The following is a 24,156-nucleotide window of genomic DNA, read 5'->3' as shown; positions in this document are numbered from 1 at the left end:
TTTCTCTTCTCTTTTTCTTTTTCCTTTCTTTTTCTTTCCCCTTCTTTCTCTTTCCCTCCCTCTCTCCTCTTTCTTTTCTCTTCTTACCCAGCCCGGTACGACGGCTTGGTCAGCCCGGTAAAAACCGTCGGGGGAGGGGGGCCAGTCTGCTTATAAGATGAATGGGAATATGAATCATGCAGATCTAGAACCAAATCTAGGTGGTGGGGTCAACATTCCTCCCCCGGGAAAATTTTGATTTCTAGATGGCGGGAAATGACCTTTCTCGACTTTTGAGCTAGGTGTCTAATTACTTTGTTCTTCAAAATTCAAGGTTTTCCCCTCATGAAAACGGTAAGGTAAACTTTCTCAGCAGTCATACAAAAATCTCCAGACATATATTTTTCGCCAAAAAGTGGGGGGGGGGGGCCCGGGCCCCCCGGTCCCCCCGCTTCCGCCGGCCATGATGTATATATGTTCATGTACATGAACTGTTGAATTTTGGCAAAATTCCCATAAAAGATAAAATAACTGGTGAACTTCTGACGAAGCACATGTCAAAACAATTCAGCTTTCGCTGATTCACTACAAAAGGAATATGCCAACCTCGAATCGCGCGAATAAATTCACTTTAATGTAAACCGGATACTAGGCACGTTATATAGGTGTATAATTATATTAGTGCTACAATATCAACATTGTGAAACCAGGTAAGACAAGGCAATTCAATTGCCTTGGTAAGACACGTTAAAGGAGAGAAAGGAATTCAATGCCTACTTTGGATCAAAATTTATTTAAAAAATCATATACAAAAAAAAAAAAAAAATTCTATTTTTTAAATTTTTTTTTTAGGTTAGGCTAGTGCTTTAGAGAGAATTTACTCTGGTGTCGCCGCTTAGTACTGCTAACCTACCTTTTTTGTACTTCATGTTTTGTCTTTTAATGTATTCTGCTGTATATGCCAAATTTAAAATTTAAAAAAAAATTGCCACAATGCCATCGTGTTTATGGCGTTAGGGGGTCAAACACATACTCTATAGATTGTACATAGTAGCAACATACTTTACTTTCTGAAGTGCTAATCAATCTTAACAACGACCAATCAGAATATGTTATTGATCAGTAACACTGTACGTACTAGCCTGGGTTCCAGGCCCTAATTTTGGGTTACTCACTCTTTATTGCACTTAGTGCGCGCCATACCTAATTTAATTGGCGTCCCATACTCGATTTCTTTTTTTCTTATTGTCTCTAAATTAACTTTCTCGTTGGTGGCGCTGTCCAGAATGAGAAAAATAATAAAAAAATAAGAGACTTGTGGCAAGTCTATGTATACATGTCCCGCCATGTAAGTTTACGCTATTTGAGTTCCCACATACAGTATTAGCAACAATATTCAGATGGTGAGGATTAGCTGAAAGGTCCATCGTTTCATCCATACTCCTAAACAACGTGCCACATCTATTTCAAATAATTATTTTCATAACACACGCCAAATTGCTTTGGTATTTACTTCAGAAGTAATTGAAACAAAATTAGAACAGATTTTCATTTATAACAATATTTTAATTGATGAAATTTGCAGCCAAAAAAATACATTTATATTCCACCAAGGCATTTAATATATAAACATGTGTGTAAGTGAAATACAAAAAATATGAAAACATGAGTTTTTAGACCTCATTAAACTTGTGATTATCATGCTAATTAAGAAACTGGCTAACAAGTGCGAGTTTACCACAATATTAATAGTGTACATGTAAGTTAAAAAAACATACAAAAAACTCGGAATACTGTATGGCCATACACAGTGACAGAGAATTCCAGAGGTACCAGTCTACATTTCTGAATTACTACATTTTGTTTATCAAACTTATACAAACATCCTAAATTTCATATAATGATAACCTACTTTTCTACAACTGTGAACATGTGAGATGGAGATATCAAATGATACCATAGTAACACCATTCATATCAAATGATGCCATAGAAACCCCAATGATATCATATGGTTCCATAGCAATACTGATAATATCAAATGGTGCCATATACCAACATCAATCACTTAAAGTGGTGCCAGAGCAACAATAATCATATCAAATTATGCCATAGCAGCACCAACCATATGAAATGGTGCCATAGCAACACCAATCACATCAAATGGTTTCATAGTAACACTATCATATCAAATGATGCCATGGCAACATCAATCATATCAAATGGTGCTATGGCAACATCAATTATTACATCAATTAATGTCATAGCAATGACATGAAAATGATGCCATAGCAACAATGATCATATCAAATGATACCATAGCAACAATGATCATATCAAATGAGGCCATAGCAACACAAATCATATAAAATGATGACATAATAGCAAAACTATTTTAATTATGTTTTAAACTTCTACAATCATTTCAAACATGATATACAGCAATTTTGTATCCTAAACAACAATATGACTGATAACCATAGAAACTGTTGCTAATGCTAAGCAATATTAATTTTGACAAAAAAAGTTAACAATTCATGTCACTGCTTTTCTGTCATGATCACCATCAATTACTAATTGATATTTCATCAATTTTTCATTGAAACAGCACATTAAATAGTATTGCAATAATGTTAACCTTCTCACAATGTCCAATACCCTTCCCAATGACATGACATTAGAAAGATTACCAAGATTTATATGAAAAATTAAGAAATGGGACTACTTTAAGTAGATATAATATGTCTGCTAATTGGTGAAGAAAATATTGTAATATTCTCATTTTTTACAAAATTCAAAATTTTTGGAAAGAATTACCGGTATTAGCTTCCTTAAATAAGTGATCAAATATTAGAATTTTTAAGTCTTTGAAAGTTTAGCAAAGATGATACAGAAAAGTTTGTCTTTAGATGATTCCGCGAAATAAATGTCGACTGGTCAAATTGCTGCGAGGACAAACAATTTATATTGCAATTTATCTACCAGATTAACACTCTGTAGAATCTGAAAGAGAAAAAACAGACAAAATCAAAATCAGTGTATAATGGAACAACTGTAAGGCTTGGCTTTAGTTTATTCATTCAACAAAATGCAGTCTCCATTCACAAATTTGAAATTAGGGAGCTTTTGATTGCACAATGACAGAAGGATGTAGAACGTAATGACTTCACTAAATATTATTAGGACGCAATTTTTTGCAAACTTTGAATGGGCTTCTTTTCAAGATGGGCTTCATTTCGAGGCGACTTTGCAAAGTAAAGAAAGGGGGGGGGGGCTTCTTTTCAAAATGAATGCTGTAAATTTTGTGAATTTGGACTATAAAACAATAAATAAGGCCACGGTAACATCAATCTGGATCATGAAGTGTATTTAAATGGCATTAAATCAACTAAACTACTGTATAAACCAAGCTTGTTTTTAGTTTATTTTGTTTTTAGAAATTCATGCACAGTGTTTGTTCCATATTATGTTGAAAAGAAACCTATGCTATCTTGAAAAGAAGCCCATGGCCTTTCGAGGCTAATTTTGCAAACTAAAGAGGGGGCTTAAATTCGAGGTTAAGCCCACTAGGCTTCAATTCAAGGTTTTACAGTATTACTTTTAGAAATGATCAGTGTCGGGTTGTACATAACAAGGGTTTTCTAGGCAAAGATGGTTAGCGGGCCGCACACACAGGAATTCTAATATATTTTCACAGGCCACAAATCAATCACCATCGGGCAAACTTTTATCTTCCAGACCATTTCAGTTTTCTTTGTGCACCTGAAAATTAGTTTCACAGTGTGTCACTTACGGACCATTAATTCCTTTGCAGGATGTACCTACACAAAACGTAGAACTTCAATTTCAGACCTCTTTGAATTAGGGGATGGTAAAACATGGGATTAAGCTTTAATATACAGACAATTATTGTTAGAACAAAGCAATATGATTAAATATAGAAATATGATATAAAATGCAAAAAAAAAAAAAAATGTAAAAACTACTTCTCTTACTTTAACTGCTTTGACATTTTTCAAAGACTGCCTTGAAATCTGCAGTAATAGTAGGAGTTTTGAATTTGACGGCAATCTGTTCCAGCCGAGGTTCCATGTCTGATGCATCCATGGCATTCCAGACGAGAGCTCTGTCTGATCCTGTATTTGGTTTTAATTCCATCTCTGGCGTGATTATGTGGTTGGCACAGATCTTCAGCACTTGATCTCTCCGCATTACTACACGGCAGCGATTCATAACCTTGTGCTTCAGGATCTTGATCTCGCCAACCCCACGCTTTTTCCACTGTGCCGTCTCACGATTCCAGTGGTACAGTTTCGCACGCTGGCAGAATAACTGTTCTTCTTCCTCCTCACCAGTTTTAACTTCAATTTCTTTTAGTGTGACAACTGGCTTAAACTGCAGTTCTTCCTCTGGGTAATAACCTTCACTCATTTTTTTTCTCACTGCTGCAGCAAAACTTTGTCCAAAGCTGAATGTTGATGCTGAAGTAACTGAAAATATAGAAATTACATAATATAAACTTGCTAACACTGAGGTACAGGCCCGTAACCGGGGAGGGGAGGGCAAACCTTGTCTCTAGGCCTGCTTATTCTTCTTATGTCCCTAGGTAAGCATGCGTTCATATTACCAGTAGGCAACGCAAATCAAAATAATGACATGCGCCTAGAGTACTCTTAGGCCTACTGCTATTCTGCCAAGATTTTGCATGGTTTGGATTACTGTGCGAGTGAAATAAAAAAAATATCTTAGTTCAAAGTGGTTCATAATTGTTAAAAGATTTTAGGTTAGTGGGTAGTATGTAGTCTATCCTTCAGTTTCAAAGCTTTTTAATGTACAGTTTTTCAGTGAGTATGATTAATATTATGAAATAATTTTCTGTTTCATGGGTTTGAGAGCCACAATTGTTAGCTGTGGTCATTTCTTGCCATCATTCATTTGAATGAGATATTGAAATTGGCATAATTAATAAACTTTTCCCTGATCATTAAATTAAAGTTTGAAGTTTAAAACTGTAATGGCTTGTACATACCTGCACTGTCAACTTGTGTCTTGTCCTTGTCTTCATCCTCCGCTTTTTTGTCTTCATCCTTCGCTTTTTTGTCTTCCGCCTCCTCCACTTTATTGTCTTCTGCCTCCTCCACTTTATCGCCTTCTTCCTCCTCCACTTTATCGTCTTCTTCCTCCTCCACTTCATCATCTTCCTCTTCCACTTCAGCGCCTTCTTCCTCCACCACTTTATCGTCTTCTTCCTCCTCCACTTTATCGTCTTCTTCCTCCTCTAACATTGTCTGATATGTCAGATGAATTTATTAGTGGTGGCAACCGAATTACTCAAATTGAAGTGTTCGTTACAATCTTGCCAGTTGACAGTGTACCACCAAATGCTGTCTCTTATACACATCTAGATGTGTATAAGCACTTTATCGTCTTCTTCCTCCTCCACTTTATCGTCTTCTTCCTCCTCCACTTTATCGTCTTCTTCCTCTTTATATTCCTCCTCTTCAACTTCAGCTTCTTTCTCCTCTTTATCTTCCTCTTCATTTTGTTCCTCTTCCGCCTCTTTATCATCCTCCTCATCATCGTCGTCATCATTGTCATCTTCCTCCTCATTATCTTTCTCCTCTACTTGAGTATCTCCCTTCTCTTCTCTACTTTTCTTTTCAACTTGATCAGTTTTTTTTTCTTCTGTGTCTTCGTTCTTCACTTCTTTTGATTTATCATCTATTTCTTTCTCTGTTGGCTTAGCTTGATTGCTACTTTTAATCTTTATGACAGCTTCTTTAGCATTCTCGAAAGCTTCTTTAAATGCAGCAGCAACATCTGAAGTCTTAAAGCGAACTGCCAGTAATTCTGGTTTGACGTTTCCATCATCAGAAGCATCCATTGCTGTCCACACCCAAGAACGATCTGAACCTGAATTAGGACGCAGATCCATCTCTGGTTGAATGAAGTGGTTTGCACATAACTTAAGAACCTGTTGTCGTCTCATTAATATACGGTAGAGTCCGGTTTCTCTGTGCTTCATTATTTTGATATCACCCATGCCACGCTCCTTCCACTCATTGGATTCCTTGTTAAACTGGTACAACTTGGCTCGATGACAGAACATCACATCCTCATTCTCCTCTCCAGTTGTCAGCTCAACCGGATCAAGGTGAACAACTGGCTCAAAATGCAAGCCATCATAATCATCATCTTTGTAATAAGAATCATCTCCTGATTTATCCAGACTTGGTGATTTCATGAGACCGGGCGATCGTTGAATGCCTGGTGATTTTGTTGGAGATTTTGGAGGTGCATTAGCTGCTTCTTCTGGATCCATTTTGAATTGGAAGGTGAATGATTTAGCCATTTCAGAAAATTTGCAACCCTGATCGGGTGTCTTCTTCAGCGAGGAAAGGTCAAGAGCTTGTTCTTCAGCAGCGTTTTGATTCAGATTACTGCCAAACTCGAATCCAGCAGATGTTGGTTTTGGAGCTCTAAATGTAAATCCAGTAGAAGCAGGAGGGCTGGAGACAGCACCACTAATATCACCTCTTCCAAAAGTGAACGGTGGCAGAGATTTTCCTGACTGACCAAATGAGAAAGTTTTTGCAGGTGCAGGTGATGTGGCATAAACTTTTGTAGGTGCTGTGGTACTTGGTTGTCCATTGCTATCACTCTTTCCAAGTAACTGTTCTAATGAAGTATTTCCAAATTTGAAAGAACTACTAGTATTAGAAGACGCAAATGAACTGGAGGCTTCTGGTTGGGCACCAGGCTGGTGGGTTTGACATGCTGGGCATTTTTTATGTTCTGCTGTATTCTGACACAAACAAGTAGGACAAGACCAGACTCCTGCTTTAGGCTTGAACATTTCTGATAAACTCTGAAAAATCAAAATTAAATAAATTCACTTAATTTTCAATACAAGTTTTTAATGTTTGAAAATTTGAAAAGCATGTTTTGAGGTTTTGACATCACATAAAGAGAATAAGCAAAACAATATTTACCGTTGTTTTGTCCTCTTTATCAGCATCATTAGTGGTAGTAGCAAAAGCAGGATGAGATGAGGGTTTTTGTTGAGTTGAAGATGCCACTTTAGTTGACTCACCACCAAATGAAAAACCACCAGTTGGTTTGCTGCCACCAAATGAGAACCTGCTAGTGGTTTGTGGTAGGCTACCAACAAATGCCTGTCCAAAACTGAAGCCAGAATTTTGAATAGACTTGTCACTGTCACTTACTCCAATAGTGAACCCAGAGGTTTCGGGTGAAGAAATTGTTCCTCCAAACCTGAAACCACCAGATGCACTAGCTGGTTGTCCACCAAATGAAAAACCTCCAGTTGGTTTGTCGCCACCAAATGTGTGTCTAAAAGTTATGCTAGAAGCTTGACTAGGCTTGGTACTGTCTTTTCCTCCTCCAAAAGTGGAGCCAGAGGTTTGGGGTGAATAAATTGTTCCTCCAAACCTGAAACCACCAGTTGCACCTGCTGGTTGTGGCTGGGATGGTGTAGAAGTAGTTGCCTGCGTCATCAGCGCTGCCCCTCGTTTTGGTGCGGCACATGCAAAGCATTTAACAGTGCCTGGAGGGTTGGAAACTAAACAGGTGTCACAATTCCAGCTTCCAGTTTTGGGTTTGAACTTGTCAGCCAAACTCTGGAAAGGAAGTTAAATTGTAAATAAAAATCTGTGATAAAACTACCTAAAATTGAAAAATTAAAAAGACATCCACTCCCTAAGACTCATGAGATTTAGTTTATGTAGATCTTGTGTTTATATTCAGGGGCGGATCCAGATATGTCCAAAAAGGGGGGGGGGGCGAAAGTGGATACGATCGAGATAACAGTACCCTAGGGGTCCGGGGGAACGCCCCGCGAAATTTCTGTATTCTAAACGCCCGAAAATAACCTCTGAGGCCTTTTGGGCGATCAATTTTTTCTTTTCTTTCTTTTTTTAAATTTTTTAAATTTCTAAAAGGGGTGGGGGAGGGGGAACGAGGCCAGTTCAGTCTTCCCCCCCCCCTCTTATAAATCCACCTCTGATGTTTGTCACTAAAAATCAAAAAGGCAGTGAAGATTCACCTAAGCAAGTTTGAATAAACCTCAACCAAAGCATTGCGCGCCAGCACCCTGACCATGTGGCTCCAGTAGGAGCGTTGGCCAGTACATATACAAGGTAAGACAAAAGGATTGCCACACAGTAAAGTGATTAAGTTTGCCATTGACATATGCTTAGCTTTGAGCCTAAAAATAAAAATGAATAAATAAGTAATAAATTTATTATTAATGTTAATGGTTTCGGGATGATTTCTCACTTTAAGGGCTATAATATCATCATTAACATATATACTGTAAATATTTACATTCATTTGTTCACTAATAATAAGGAAAAACCAATCAAAAACTTTTAACAGCTCATCTAAAAGGGTCCATGTCACTCTGCTTGGAATACACAACATTTTCTTTTCTTAAAGCCTTGTCCAGGCTATCAAATATTATTTGACAGAAGCATGTGACATGCCTAAATATGGTCATGATGACACCCACCACATCATGACCATATATAGGCATATCATGACTATATATGGGCACATCATGACCATATATAGGCACATCATGACTATATATGGGCAAACATGTTTTTTGTCAAATAAAATTTGATAGTGTGGATAGGGCTTCAAGTCTATCGCACAGTCACGAGAGCTAAATGTCATTCACGGCATTCAGCATTCATAGCGCTCACGTAAACATTTATCATGTTTGATATTTTTTGGCAGAAATTAAACATAATGAAAACTCTTCCCCTACTTTTGACAAAAGCTCATTTAGGTAAATTTGACCTACATCTCATGCATGAATGCACTAACCGCAGAAAACTTGAAATTCGTAGCTGCTATTGGCCTTAAGCATGTGACGTCATTCATAGACAGAGTAAAAAAAGTTCTGAATACAAAATTTTAAAGAAAAAATGATCAATGGTTATTTAAGCAACCAGCATGGGGCTTACATAGCGAGAAAGCTTAATTTATGAGCTACAATTGACCGTTCACCCCGAAATTTAGCGACCTGTCGTTGTAGAGTTATAGTAAAAGGAAGAAGGAAGTATACCAAAAACACTCTAATTTTAACCTTTTTCCTATGCAAAGCATAAGAGGTAGTCAACTTTGAAAGAAAAATGATCACTCAATTTTCCATTAATTGTAAGAATATATAGATGATTATAAAGCTTAAACATCTAGTTTTATGATCCGATCGCCCCAGATTGCCAAATGAAACCATTCAAATTATATAGTCAATTTTGTGAAAAAGGGGGTCCCATTTAGACTCATTTACTGTGTTAAGGTGTGCAGTGAACCGTTCAGTGAGCAGAAGTTTTCAAGTTTTCATTATAAATGTATTACCGTGTGCGGTGAATGAACACTATCTGCTACAGCTCGCACATACTACGGACACATGAAAAACATAGCGCTGGCAGTATGCTTACACATATGTATTACGAAAAGTCTCCTCATGCTTATATTATAACGTGACGAACATCAATTTTGTTAAAGATGTATTGTTCCATGAAATATACAAAAAGTCTGAAAAAATCATTTAACTTGCTTATTTTGAAGTAACATAACAGTCACTGGAAGAGTTTTTGTTATTTTTTCATCATCCAATATAAAAATCATGGTACACATTTTTGAAATTTAATAATTTCTATGCTCAAGTTAATAATTTGTATGTTACTGCAAAATGAGGAAGTTAATTTCAAAATTATTTTTTTTATGATTTTGTCATTTTCAGAAGACAATGCATCTTTAATTGAATTTGTAACTAATGTATGCATATATACCCAAGCGTAAGCAGGCTTAACAATAATAAAATCACCCTTGTACCTTCACTTCTGTTTCCTCTTTTTCCTCCTCCACCTTCTTTACTGATCCCGTTTTCTCTGCTTTTATGACAAGTTGTTTACATTCCTCAAATTTATTTTTAAACTCGGATGCCACTTCAGATTTCTTGAATCTAATGGCCAACTGTTCCCTACTAGCTTTTCCTTCTGAAAAATCCAGCGCATTCCAGACCAATGCACGGTCGGACGACGGCATTGTCTTTATCTCAATGTCCGGTGTGATCATGTGATTAGCGCATACTTTCAACACCCGTTCCCTCCTCATTAGGATACGTATCCTACCGGTGTTCTTGTTTTGCATGAACTTAATGTCGCCAACTCCACGTTCTTTCCACTGGTTCAAGTCCTTGTTGAAGCGATAAAGTTTTCCACGTTCCTTCCACAGACAGGTCTCGTCATCTTCACCAGTCTTTATATCGGTGACCTCCGGTAAGGTTACGATCGGTTCGTAATGCGGGTCATACTCAGTGTCAGAGCCACCAGGTGAGCTAAACAGTTGTGTACGGGCACTAGACCAGGAAAAGCTCTGAAAAGTTTCTGAAGAACAGATTGTGGAATGAAAATGGAATCATTCTTTTAGAACAAGCTAACACTAAGACATGTATCTTGAGTGTTTTCAAAACAATCCTTTACATGTATGTAGGCAGTATAACAACATCAATAAATTTGAAACCCTCTGTAATAACAGTAAATAAATAGTCACTGGACGAATGTTCTTGACAGGACCTTCTGTGTTTACCTTTTACGAAATTGTTGTAATGTTTTATATGTTTACTGAATAAAAGTGATTTTTATATACAGTAAAACATCACAGTCAAATGAAATATAACTGTATACATTCTGTGATAATTTTCTTTTACAATAAAGTTATATTAAAGAAAAAAGTTATAACATATTTTATGATATATACAAATAAAGGAGAAATATAGCCAAATTAGTTTGATAAAAAATAATAACTGGAATTGGTACTGGATATTATATTGCGCCTTGAGGTTATGAAGCGCAAGAATTCAGGAAAATAATGGTAGGCATAAAATTGATAATTATTCAGGAACCCCATGCATCACAATAGTATAGTCTCACAAACACAAAAAAGATGAATAAATAATACAGATTACAACAATTAAACACAAAAGGAATATGCAGAAGAGTGACATTAGGCAAACAAGTCAGTCTTAAGTGCAAAAGGGTGTGCATAGTAAAGTAATAATATATTTAATGCTTGCGGTACACCACATAGATAGTTGCTTCAATCGTCTTCAGGATAATATCTGCCGAGAATCCAAACAGGCAAATACTTATATGTTCGGATAGTGTGACTTGCTGCTGTTTGTTATTACGTGATGCACCACAAGCATTAAATATATTAAATATATTCTCAACAACAATAACATTTACAACAATAACAATAAAATAACAAATGGATAAAATAACATAATACAGGATGTTTATATGCTGAGGCAGATGCAGAATTTGGCAGTAGGGGGTGCATCAGAGTGTACACCACCTACTGCCCTACAATGTTGGCACTGATGTGCGGACATTTTTATTTTATCGACCTCTACATGCCCGGAAATTGTACTCTCATGTCTTGAAAATCTTACTATGAACTTTGTTCATCAACAATACAATACAATTATTTTTCTTATTACAATTTTTTTTTTGGGGGGGGGGGTTCGATCCACCCCGGATATGGTAATGGTAGTTACTTACTTTGCCTCATAAAGTCTGGAGTACTGTTAGTTTCAGCGGATATGGAAGCAAGGGACAAACTACCAGCAGTTGAACCACCAAACATCAATGGTGCTGTAGAGGGCGCTACAACATGAGGAAAAAAAGAAACACTTTAATGTCTAATTTAATCCTGCTAACTTCTATGTATCTAGAGGTACATGCCCCACGCCCACGTCCCCCCTTGGTCTCCCTCATTGATTATTTCCAAAGAGAAAAAAAATCACCTCATATTACCTTATTTTGCGACATAGCGCGCCTTACTTAATCACCGAGTGCCACCACTCCACCTTTGCGCCCCCTCCCATTAGCACCCAAATTTCAAGACTTCTAGACACGCCACTGTATATTTTCTATGAAAACTGACCACTACTTAATTTACCAACCATAAAACTTTTGATAGAGCCCCCTGGTTTGGTTTTTAGGGTTTACTATATCACTATTAATTATTAAATATATAAAGAATTGGAAGAAAATAACCCACTCGCACTTCCTATCTTGGCAATTTCACGTAACTCTATAAGTAAACATTGGTTGACTATTCCACATATTTCATATTCATTGAGCATGAAGTTTGTGCTTGTGCAGATAAAATAGTAAAGTTGTTTACTGTCAGAAAATGTGTCACAATAGTGGTTTCAATCATAAAGTGTTATGGCATTACATCACACCCAACAGATGTAGCTCAACTTCCCATATTTTTTTGGCAGCCACTTAAGGCCAAGTACAAAAAAAAGTAGTTGTTTTTCGTCATATTTTGAAAAAAGGAGAATGATCTCTCCTTTTTTTTTTTTTTATTGTTGTGTGAGGGGATGAGAAACTAGTCTTTTTTCTATTTTGGCCTAACCTCATATTAACAGCCACCAATATCCCATATATTCGCTGATTACAAACCACCAACCTTTTGGTATTTAGGTGAATTAAACTTAATATATTCTTCTGAGTGTTTTAAGGTGAAGCTAGAGTTTAATGGCCTGACACAGCCCAGCCAACCGAATCTCAACCAGCATATATCAGTAACTTTATGGTATTGCTATACCACCACCAACAAACAACCAACATTTCCAAATGCAACTTACTTTCTTGGCTTGGTTGGACACTTTCTTCCTTTGCCTTTGTGCTGGTCTCCCTCTGATCTTCCGTGCTGAACCTATTCTCCTTATTAAACAACTTGGAAATATCGATGTCGTAACATCCAATACAACCTGGACACGGCTCTTTGTATTCATAAAGATAAAATGTTGGTGGGAGTCTCAATTTAAGAGCCATTGCTATCTGTGCTGGAGTCGGTCTTCTTTCATTGACAACTATCACATCATCATCGGATTCATTATCAGAACCTGATTCATCTAGATATTCAAAAAATGAAAGAATATGTTTAAATAATATCTAAAATATTCAAAATTCAAATTCAATAGATAATAACATGGGAACTGAACCCATGTATTGGTCACAATGGTTCATTGTTCAGCAGTAGTATGATAGTGACTATGGTGAGATGAATTATGATGGCGACTGTTCTACTGTGATGTCATACTGAACTGAAATCTTATTTATTCAGCATCAAAAACATAAATATAAAAAGCAAACAAAAACAATAATATGCAATGATTAGGTAGTAAAAATATTTAAAAAAAACAACAAAAGGATAAAAAGAACCACCAAGAAACACCAAAGGATCCACTGGTTATTCGCAAACACAATTAAGAGTATGGCAACTCTTACGAATGACAAATATGAGGCCATAATTGAATTTACACTAAAGAGCTTTTAAATTTGAGGCCCATTAAATCAATTGATTTTATCTTTGTAAATTTATAATATAAGAGCTAACCTGACAACACATTTTTAAAAAGCTAACCTCACAAACTAACAAAAGATAGAATTCAAAATCAAAAATGGATGTTAACTGAAGTTTAACAGGGGCAGGGCCACAGTAGAATGCCATTACCAGGACAACTAAGTTTAGAATATATAAATAATGATACCGCTGACCCGGTGTTGATGTAATTAAAGTAATAACCGTAACAATAATTGGCCTAGTAAATAATAAGTGATATAATGGTTTGGTTTTTAGGGTTTACTATGTCACTATTAATTATTAGACATATATAAAGGATTGGACGATAATAACTCACTCACACTTCCTGTCTTGGCAATTTCACATAACTCTATAAGTAATACATTAACTATTCCACATATTTCACTATCATTGAGAATGAAGTTTGTGCATTCCAATAGTAATCCCACTGGGTTATTCTTACAGATTAAATTGTAAAGTGGGTTACTGTCAGAATATGTGTCACATTATAGTGGTTTTCAATCATTAAGTGTTATGGCATTACATCACACCCAACAGATGTAGCTCAACTTCCCATATTTTTTTGGCAGCCACTTAAGGCCAAGTACAAAAAAAAAGTAGTTTTTTCTCTTCATAATATTTTGAAAAAAGGAGAATGAACATGCCTTTTTTTCTTTTTAAATGTTGTGCAAGTGGATGAGAAACTAGTTTTTTTTTCTATTTTGGCCTAACCTCATATCAACATACATTTGTTAATAATATGTGATATAATTTATCTAAATTTTTTTTTTAAAGTGATACAGTACAGAAATTAACTATTTCACTAATAAAAATTAAGGCAAGTCATGTAATTTACCTTAACTTACCTTACCTTGTTATTTACTTTATTTGCCATCTGACCGGTGGTATATAAACCGCCAGTAACATAAGCACTACTGCCTCATGATGCTTGAGGCGCATGTTGTTTATTAGTATCATATATTTATGATTTAATCACTACTTTTTAAATTATATTTTATAATACCGTGAAATGACTTCAATTGTGGAAGTTTCTTCAGAAATCCTAAACCATTACCTTTACCATGATTACAAGTCGCCGTCAATACATATCCTTACGTGCTCTCTTCAAAGAACTGAAATATGAAAGCTAAATCTTCAATTTATGCAATATTTTTTATCCTCATCGCATGTGTTGGAGTAAGGTACCTTTATGCAGGTGTTTTTTACAAGGAAAGAGGCAAATTAGCTGTTTCATTTAGCTGGGAAAGTGTAGGCCTAGGCCTAACAGATTGCCTTGTCTACGACACTGAACTGAGAGCCAGCACACAGCGCTGTGTGTGCGATTCATGGAATGCTACCGTTGGAATTAAACAGGTGTCGAAGTACGAGAGAGGACCTGTAGTCATCATAGGCCTACTACAAGGGAAGTATTACACTATTTATGGCAGAGATTATTACTTTCAACGTATGGGAAAGAGAACTACTTATTATGCTAATACTACTGCGATATTACGAACAGGTTATTTAGTTTTGTCAGGAGACATTGAGTTGAATCCTGGGCCACCTAATAGAAAGAGATCAAATGGTGATATGCCAAGTAGGACAACAGACAACCATGAGAATAGGGCTACTAATCTTGCTGTGTACTATCAGAATGTTCGTAGTTTAAAGAATAAATTGGATATCTACAGTTCTGAGCTGCAAGCCCACATTCTTTCATCGCAACTTGATATCGTTGCCTTATCTGAGACATGGTTGAATAGTAGTCTTTGAGGCTGAACTTGCCATCTCAAATTACACATTGTTTAGGAGGATTTGAGGACTTAATCGAAGAGGAGGGGTATTCTTATGCTTGTCAATGATAAATTCAAAAGTAATAGGCTCAATCATCTGGAAAATGAATCGTCAGAATATATGTGGGTAGAGGTGAAATTGGCAAGAAGGCGGAGTTTGATTGTGGGATTATTTTATCGTCCTCCAAATTCAAAACCGGAAATTCTTCATAATTTTACCACCTCGGTTGAAACTGCTATGTTGCAATACAAGAGGAGCGAGTTTATTATCCTGGGTGATTTCAATCTCCCAGCAATTGATTGGTTATCTGAATCTTACGAGGCACCAGCAAATTCGATGGAGGAACATCTTATTGACATCTTAATTAATAGCTGTGGGCTTTTTCAATGCAATAAATCTGTAACCCGCGGTGATATTATTTTAGATCTAGTTATTTGCAGTAGAGAAAAAACGTTTTAACGTTTTAACTTGTGAAGATATTTTTACATCTGATCATCATTCTGTGAGAATAGATTTTAATACCAATGTTGAATGTTGTGTGAATAATGTTAATGTGTTTTTATATAATTTTAAAAATACGGATAAAGAAGATTTGTGCATTACCTTGTCCTATACACCCTGGCATATAATTGATTTTGAATTAGATGGAGATGTTAATGAAGCAGTAAATATGTTTTATGACCTTCTTATTGCTGCAGTTAACGATGTTGTTCCTAAAATGAAAAAGCGCAGAAAATTGCCCCCGTTGTTTGATGGGGAGTTAAAAAGAGCATTGTATGATAAAAAAAAATGTTTTAGGAAGATGAAAAAGAATGATAATCGTTTTACGAGGAGCAATTTTAAGTTTGCTCGTTCTACATTTAAAATGATGTGTAAACATAAGTATAGAAAACATCAAAATTTTCTTGCTAGTCAGATTGGTTCTAATAAAAAAAGGTTTTGGAGCTCGATAAAAAGTAAGCACAAATCAAGCAATTATCCATCCGTTGTCTCATAACGGTGCATCTGTACAAACAAATTATGACAAGGCTGCTATGTTTAATTCGTTGTTTTTTTCGTTTTTTAGACCTCATAATCAGGGAGGTTCTGATGATATGCAGAGTTTTCCTTATTATGATGTCGACAAGTTGTCGTCATTTCGGGTGGAACAGCATGTTGTGGAAAGAGAACTCTTGAATATTAAAATTCACAAAGCCACAGGTTATGATCAAATAAACAACAGCATTCTTAAGAATACGGCTTCTGTTTTAAGTTATCCTCTTACTAAAATCTTTCAGTTGTCAATAGACTCCGGAAAGTTCATATCATTTTGGAAATATGCTAATGTCATACTGGTACATAAAAGTGGTTCTAAAAAACTTATTTGCAATTACCACCCAGTTCCCCTCCTGCCAACTCTCAAAAATCTTTAAGAGAATTGTGCATGATGTCGTTTATACTTGAGTTTCCCCTGTTTTAAGCTCTTTTCCACATGGCTTTGTTCCGAGAAGGTCCTGTCAAACTAACCTTGCACTGCTTCTTGCTACAGCATACAAAGCTATTGACAGCAAGAAGCAGTGTGACATGATTTACACAGACTTCTCTAAGGCATTTTATTCTGTTTCTCATGAATTACTCCTTATGAAAATTTTTAATTTTGGAATTTCTGGATCCTTATTTAATTGGTTTAATGATTATTTAACTGACCGTAAGCAACGTGTTGTTATTGAAGGACAATCTTCAGAATGGTTACCAGTCATTTCTGGGGTACCTCAGGGCTCAATCCTGGGACCTTTATTCTTTAATTTATTTATCAATGATTTACCATTACATTTTACTTCTGCTCAGTCGCTTTTATTTGCTGATGATGTTAAATTATTCAGAGTTATCTCATCTCCACAAGATGCTGTTCTTCTTCAGGAGGACCTGTGTAGGTTGGTGACCTGGGCTAAGGATTGGAGACTCAGTCTCAATACTGCCAAGTGCAAACTCTTATCTATTACTTTGAAAAAGAAACCTATTAAGTTTAATTATCACATTGATGACCAGGTCCTTGAATCTGTTTCTGCTTATAAAGATCTTGGTATTTTTATTGATTGCAAGTTGAATTTTTGTTTTCACATTAACCATATTGTTGCTAAATTTAATAAATTGCTGGGCCTGATTTGGAGAAATTGTAGGTTCTTAAGGGATGGGAAGGCTCTGATGGCCTTACTGTATATAAAACCATAATTAGGCCCAATTCAGAGTTCTGTACAGTAATTTTTAATTCTATTTCTCCAAATCAGGCTCAGCGGATTGAACGTCTTCAGAGAAAATTTTGTAGACATTTGATAAAGAATTGTCCTAACTATGTTAATAATATTAACTTACTTAGTGATCGTAGAATGCTTTCTGACATAGTTTTTCTTTTCAAGGTAATGAATTCGGATTATGATTGTGCCCAGGCGTACCCGAAATAGAGGTCTTTTAAACCCACCTTTTAGTCGTGTCAATGTTACATGTAGAGGTTTATTTAAAAGTTTAGTGATTATTATAATAAGTTTTGTATGTCTAATATTAATATTGATATTTTTTTTGACAGTTTAAATGTTTTTAAATCTAAAGTTGTTAGTACCTTTTAAGGTATTTTTATTTTATTTTTTTGTACTTAAATATTTTATATGTATTTTAACCTGTCAGTGGTGGTTGTTATCGCTGTTGGTTAATATGAAATAAAATAAAATAAAAATTTAAAAAAATAGATTGTGATAAATACAATGATTATGTTGACAATCACGATGATGATTATGACTTAGAAATAAAGTAGTAAAAAAGTCTAAGAAAACCAACCTTTAGTTTGTGTGGCTGAACTGTCAACTGCAGCTTCCTGACTAGCAAGTAATGGGCTTTGGCCTGGTTTTCTTGGTTGAGGTGCTGCTGCTACTGGTGTCTTTTGAGTGGTAAAACTAAACCCTGCAAATGGCGAGGTGCTGATAGGTTCTTTTTGTGCAGTGAAGTTGAGACTTTTAAATGCACCAGTTGCTGTCTGACTGAATGGCCCACTAACTGGTGAGGCTGTTGACTGTGAACCAAATGTAGATTGTGGTTGGCTGAATAAGGTGGAACTTGGTTTATTGAACACGTTTGAACTAGTCGAAACTGGCTGACTGGACACAGGAGTGAAGTTACTACCTCCACCAAACGAAAAGCCAGTAAAACCAGAGGGTGCTGGTGCTGGTGCCGGGTTAGAACTAGCTTCAGGTTTGCTCCCAAAAGAGAAACCAGCGACACTGTTTGGGGTCTGCTCGGCTTCCTTTGCTTTTGCAGATTCAAGTCGTGTTCCACTTGTGAAATTAGGCGAAACAGCAGCTCCTTCAGATAACTTGTCACCTCCACCATGGTTAAATCTTGAGGTGGAAGAAAGAGATGGGAAACCAGAAAAAGTCTGTGGAGATGGCTGTTCTGCACTATCCTCCAATGCAATCAACGGGGCATCAGGTTTGCTCCCAAAAGAGAAACCAGCGACACTGGTTGGGGTCTGCTCGGCTTCCTTTGCTTTTGCAGATTCAAGTCGTGTTCCACTTGTGAAATTAGGCGAAACAGCAGCTCTTTCAGATAATTTGTCACCTCCACCATGGTTAAAGCCTGAGGTGGAAGCAAGAGATGGGAAACCAGAAAAAGTCTGTGGAGATGGCTGTTCTGCACTATCCTCCAATGCAATCAACGGGGCATCACTGGCAGACTTTACAGGGGCATTAAGTTTCAACTCCTGCATCTTATTCTGTAAGAAGAAACACTTTTTAAAATTACAATTTTATTGATGATTTAAAATTGTGTGCAATTTAGAAAAGTAATAAAGGACATCCTTATACCCTCATTTGAGATCCTACTGCAAGTTTGTATAAAAAATGTAATTTTGTTATGTCAACAATTCAGGAATTGAATTAATAAATGTGTAATGTTATTGAATTGTGAGAAAAAAATAGATATCTTATCTGTGGTTTTCATAGGAGGTGAAAAAAGGGACATGGTTATAGCACATCAAAGGTCCCAAATGATCAGCTCTCCACTACCTTTATAAGGAGATTTGGTTATTGGATGTGTGTTGGATGTTTGGGACTACCTCCCAACGCTAACTAAAACAAAACCAAGTTGTCGTTCTAATATACCTCACAAATATTGAACAGCTAACCATCCATCTACATTAGCCATTTCAATCTGTGAGTGTAAAATTTCGGAGTTTACATACGGTTCACGTAAACAAGGGTGCCGTACGTGCAGGAAAGTAGTAGAAACTGCCGGGTCGAATTGACCAATGGAATATCGTTATTACCTAATTAATATTTATGAGGTACTGTATACTATTAAAATCAAAATACAGTAGTTGTTTCTAGATTTTAATTTTGTTGTATTACACATCATTAACAAGAAAATTTAGTACGAAAGTAAATACATTTTTTAAATTGTATCTTCAAATTAACAGAAATGTACATATACAGAAATGAAGAGCTCCAATAAGAAGTTGAAAATACATTCAACAGCCTCCATATTATGTTTATTGTACATTAGTGTTAAGTCATCAAAAGGGAATGGCACTGTTCCTAACCATGAAAAAAAAAATCTGGTACAAAGAGATATTACACAGTACAACTATTATTATTGGTATCACTGCTGAAATCATATATTACTAATGATGCATAATTCAATATTAAAGGATCTAAAAAAATCCACACAAAGAAATGCAACTTACATTCAAATCAGTAATTTGTTCCCTTAGGTATTTATTTTGCTCCATGACTTTATTGTGTTCCGACAGAATATCCCTGTTCTGTTCGAGAAGGCGGCAGTTCTCATCCATGAGGCGTGTCTGACTTATATTCATCGACCGTAATTCGGACATGAGTCGATGTGGGCTGGGATCTGGATTCAAACCCTGCAATAACAAAATTTAAAGCTTATTCCTTGAAATTTAACTACCCATATGAGAAACAGGGGAAAAAAAGAAAATCATGAAATATAATCATGAAATATATTGGGAGAGCTGATAGCCACTATGTGCATATGCACTGAACCATAAAGGACTTGTGTGTCTGGTTCAGTTCTATTATTTTTCAGGAATGCTGAAATAATATAATAATAATATGGCAGATCTATACGTTTTATTTCTATGCAGGGAGTTTTTCAAAGATGGTAGGCCTAATAAGTATTGTTAAACTTCAATCGTATGCTATTTATGACTTGCAAATAAAGTCGAGTTGATTTGAGTTTATATAGCTCATTATGTCAATATGGGCTTTTGAGTTTTACTATTATCCCACTTCAACTATTTCCATCAATCTACGTAAACACACATAAAAAAGTCACTCGTTTAAAAACTTGGCTTACCTGTTGAAAGGAAGACATGTCACTGGAAGAAGGCAGAATACTTCTGCCATCCATCGAGCGTCTTGATGATACAGCAGACCCAGCATGAGAGCCATTGTCCAGTCTGTGAGATGTGCCGATGCTTTCATCATCTTTAAAATCCTTATGTGCAAGCTGTTGCTTTTCAACATCGACATCGTCCAACAAACTTTGAATTTCCTCATGCATCGACTGAAATAAAAATAATATGAAATTACGTTTAAGGCTTTTTACTTAGTAGTTAATCCCCCTGCCTTCCAATTACTACTTTTAACTTACACTATTGTGGTCGTCCTGTATAGCTTCCATCGCTGAGTAGAGGGAGTATTTACACTGGTCTAAGTAGGTACCCTGTGCTAGAATCATATTTCCTGTTATTTCACTGTCATCTTTCCCTTCAACCTCCATGTGGTACAGCTGTTTATACATCTAAGAAATCATACAAATAGATTGTATATAAAAAATATTTATATACAATGTAATAGAAAAATACTTAATTGCCAAACTGTAAAGCAGTATAACAGATTATCACTTACCTCAAATAAGTGTTAACGCAATAATTCCCCTGTGCCAAGACAATGATCTTTCACAATCCATCATCACTTTCATCAATATTATCCCCATCATCATTATCATCACACCCATCATCATCTAATTTAATTCTTATGCAAAAGCGAAAGACTCTAACACATATAGTGACTATATGAATAAACTAATACCTGATTCACATAATTTTACAAAAGGAAGAATGTTATAAAGACTTTCCAAGATATTTGGGAGACACCATCTTTTTGACATGACGGTATTAAGACCTTGCTTAAAGTTTGTACAATGGACTTTCCTTCCAAGCCCCGCCCCTTTATGTTGCTAAGGTCGCACAAAACGACAGTGCAAAAACATACGCAAACATGAGCATTTGTTGGACAACACATGGGTTTGTAGGACACACACATATTTCTAGCCCTGTTCTGATTGGTCATTTAAGTTTGAGTGACATTCTGGAAAGGTCTATCGATATGCATATAGTAAAGATATGCATGATGGAAAAATCCTTATTACAGCCATGATTATCATCATGATTATCATTATCTTTGTCGTCATTAAAATCATTTACCAGTGCTTTAGTGAATAGGCCTGTAACGTCTTTAACTTTATTGAGGAGGACGAGTGCGTGTTGGTGGCGCCCTTGCTGGAACTCGTACTCTGCAAGCGCCACTGCTGCTTCCTCTTGCAGTGAGGTGATGTCTTCCTTCTAAATAAATGAAAAATAACCTATGTACTTGCAAGTGTACGTTATTTATATTTCGCATGTCAGTACCATGCTTTTACAAATAGAGAAAATAAAAATAAAATTAAGAAAATAATGCAAGTAAAAATTGTTAATACAAAACGTACATTTTTAAACAATAACTAAAATTAATAAAAATAATTAGAAAACTGAAGTGATGTGAAACTGAACATATAAGTATAATTTTAATTTTTCCTTACCTTTATCTTGTCTAAAGATGCTTCAAAGAATGTATGCTTAGGAGGAGACAATGCTTTATCACTGTGGAATCAATGATAAAATAATTTAACCATTATATGTCATACAGCCTTTCATATTAGTATGTAAATAAGCAGTACATTTTACCAAGGCAACGTCAAAAATGACAGATCATGTAGGAAAATTTGAAGGCCAAATAACAAAAATGAGGTTTCTACAAAAGCACATAGCTTTTATTAATGTTAAGATAAATAACGAACAAATATATCCGCTGCATGTTTCTTTCAATTTAAATAAATTATGAATACGATCTTCCTACACCCGACCACATTTTTTTTACAAAAAAAAAAAACCAACTCCAATTAAAGCCAGACGCTGACCGGATTTGAACTAGGGTCTTCAGCACTAAAAGTAGGAACAATATCTTTCAGCTTGCATTAAGTTCATAAATTATTGAAAGAAATTTTATACCTGGCTAGCAGCTTAAGATGTTCGCAGGCAGCTTTCCAATAGTGTATGCTAAGTTGCTGACATGCCAGAAACTGTTCGATGCCAGGAACATCCTTTTCATTCTTTACTTCAAGCATCTAAAATCGACAGTAGTAATACAGTCACTGATTACAACAGTAGGAAATATCATTTATCATATTTATCAATTGTGGCATATATAATACCTAAAAATTAAAGCAGGCTGAGGTAAATATTTTCCTTGTAACAGACATGTTAATATTCTTTTTTTTTACATAGACCATTAAATTGTCTAGTAATCAAAATTAAAGATTTTTTAGTAAAGACTGTCAAAGCTGGCCAAATATGGTGAAATGATACATGAGTATAATTTTTTTGCTATGCAAATTTCTAGTAGAGGTGGGGCTCGAACATCTTTTTCTTCTTTGGGAGGAGGATGCACCCCAAGCCCCAGTGGGTAAGCCACTGAACTTATTTGGTCTTGGCTTTAAACATAATGGGTACAATACAGTATATTTATTCACTTACTTCAACTGCATGAGAACAACAAGAGTAAATTAATTGTTAAAATTGTTTGTTAGGATATCTTACTCTGGCTCTAAATGTCCGTGCAAGATGAATCAGCAGGGGGGTGTCAATATTAAATTGGTCGGCATTGCGTATTGCTTCTAAACCTTCCTGGATGGAGAGACACATCTTTGCTCGCTCTTCTAACCTATGAAAAGGATGTAGGGAAAAAAAAAATCAAAATTGTTACCAAGTAACTATATCTAATAGGCTTTACCACATTAATGACTGAATAATAATAATTATTGTTAATAAAAAATAATGTTAGTGACACTGTCATTGTATCCATATTACTGAACATAAAAAACATGAAACATTATCTACTACTGTACTGGTAAAGTAATGCAAGCCATACAACATTGTTTTAGATTAAACACAAATTAATTTAATCAATGCTGTTCTACAGTGTATACTTAAAGAATGCTGTAACCACTCTGGGTAAGAGAAGGGGACTGTCTTCCAGTGATTCTGTCAATCACCACCAGATGGACCCACTGAATAAAATCTTCATACTTTTGTGGGTGACCCTTGGTTTGCGCACAAAAAAATACAATCCAAGCAAGCTACTTTCAGAGAACAGTGCCAACTTTTACTATTAAAATATAGGCTCTTTTTAGCTTTCATAATTCAGTTTTTCTTCTTTATTATGCCATTGCATTGTTCTCTCCTTATTATATTTTAATGTTGTTAACATTTCTTAATATTGTCACTTTAAATTTTTATTGTACTTTAATGTTATGAAGAGTTTTAATTGAGTATTTTAAATGTTTCATATATATTTGTATATTACTATTAATTATTCTGTACACTTAAAATTTTCCAATAGTTTGCAATAAAGTTATTTTGAATCTTTGAATTTTTGAAATAACGGTATTCACTTACTTGGCATTTCCACTGTACATTGTACACACAGACTTAAACCATTTCTCTTGTTCCTCTGTGAACAGCATATGACAGAGTGGCACCGGTAACAAAACTGGTTGATATTTATCTGTTTGGCCATCTGCCCGCAAACTCTCATTTTTTGCCTTCGCAGCTTTCACAAGAAGGTACAAGAATGCCTGGAGAGAAAAAAGTTAAAATAAT

General features: G+C 35.6%; 2 protein-coding genes across 2 annotated transcripts in view; both read right to left on the bottom strand.

The window, feature by feature from the left end:
• LOC117102685 (E3 SUMO-protein ligase RanBP2-like) overlaps positions 1–908 on the bottom strand; it is a 16,949-nt gene extending 16,041 nt beyond the window's left edge. Inside the window, exon 1 of the mRNA XM_033243064.1 lies at positions 893–908. Within this exon, the coding sequence (XP_033098955.1) occupies positions 893–908 (16 nt within the window). The remainder of the gene's footprint in view (positions 1–892) is intronic.
• A 669-nt stretch (positions 909–1,577) lies between these two features.
• Positions 1,578–24,156, bottom strand: part of LOC117102684 (E3 SUMO-protein ligase RanBP2-like) — a 38,530-nt gene continuing 15,951 nt past the window's right edge. The window contains exons 12-28 of the mRNA XM_033243063.1: positions 23,953–24,131; positions 23,095–23,218; positions 22,507–22,622; positions 22,038–22,098; positions 21,664–21,801; positions 20,829–20,978; positions 20,532–20,741; positions 19,897–20,079; positions 17,997–18,927; positions 12,670–12,939; positions 11,573–11,677; positions 9,843–10,396; positions 6,971–7,618; positions 5,398–6,846; positions 5,008–5,266; positions 3,974–4,468; positions 1,578–2,981 (exon numbers count right to left, since the gene is read on the bottom strand). Of these exons, the coding sequence (XP_033098954.1) occupies positions 3,975–4,468; positions 5,008–5,266; positions 5,398–6,846; positions 6,971–7,618; positions 9,843–10,396; positions 11,573–11,677; positions 12,670–12,939; positions 17,997–18,927; positions 19,897–20,079; positions 20,532–20,741; positions 20,829–20,978; positions 21,664–21,801; positions 22,038–22,098; positions 22,507–22,622; positions 23,095–23,218; positions 23,953–24,131 (5,871 nt within the window). The 3' untranslated portion in view covers positions 1,578–2,981; position 3,974. The remainder of the gene's footprint in view (positions 2,982–3,973; positions 4,469–5,007; positions 5,267–5,397; positions 6,847–6,970; positions 7,619–9,842; positions 10,397–11,572; positions 11,678–12,669; positions 12,940–17,996; positions 18,928–19,896; positions 20,080–20,531; positions 20,742–20,828; positions 20,979–21,663; positions 21,802–22,037; positions 22,099–22,506; positions 22,623–23,094; positions 23,219–23,952; positions 24,132–24,156) is intronic.

The sequence above is a fragment of the Anneissia japonica genome, unplaced genomic scaffold (genome assembly GCF_011630105.1).
Source record: "Anneissia japonica isolate Jap-2015-1 unplaced genomic scaffold, ASM1163010v1 scaffold287759_len370742_cov166, whole genome shotgun sequence".
Taxonomy (NCBI): Eukaryota; Metazoa; Echinodermata; class Crinoidea; order Comatulida; family Comatulidae; genus Anneissia; species Anneissia japonica.
This window is presented reverse-complemented; position numbering and strand designations above follow the sequence as displayed.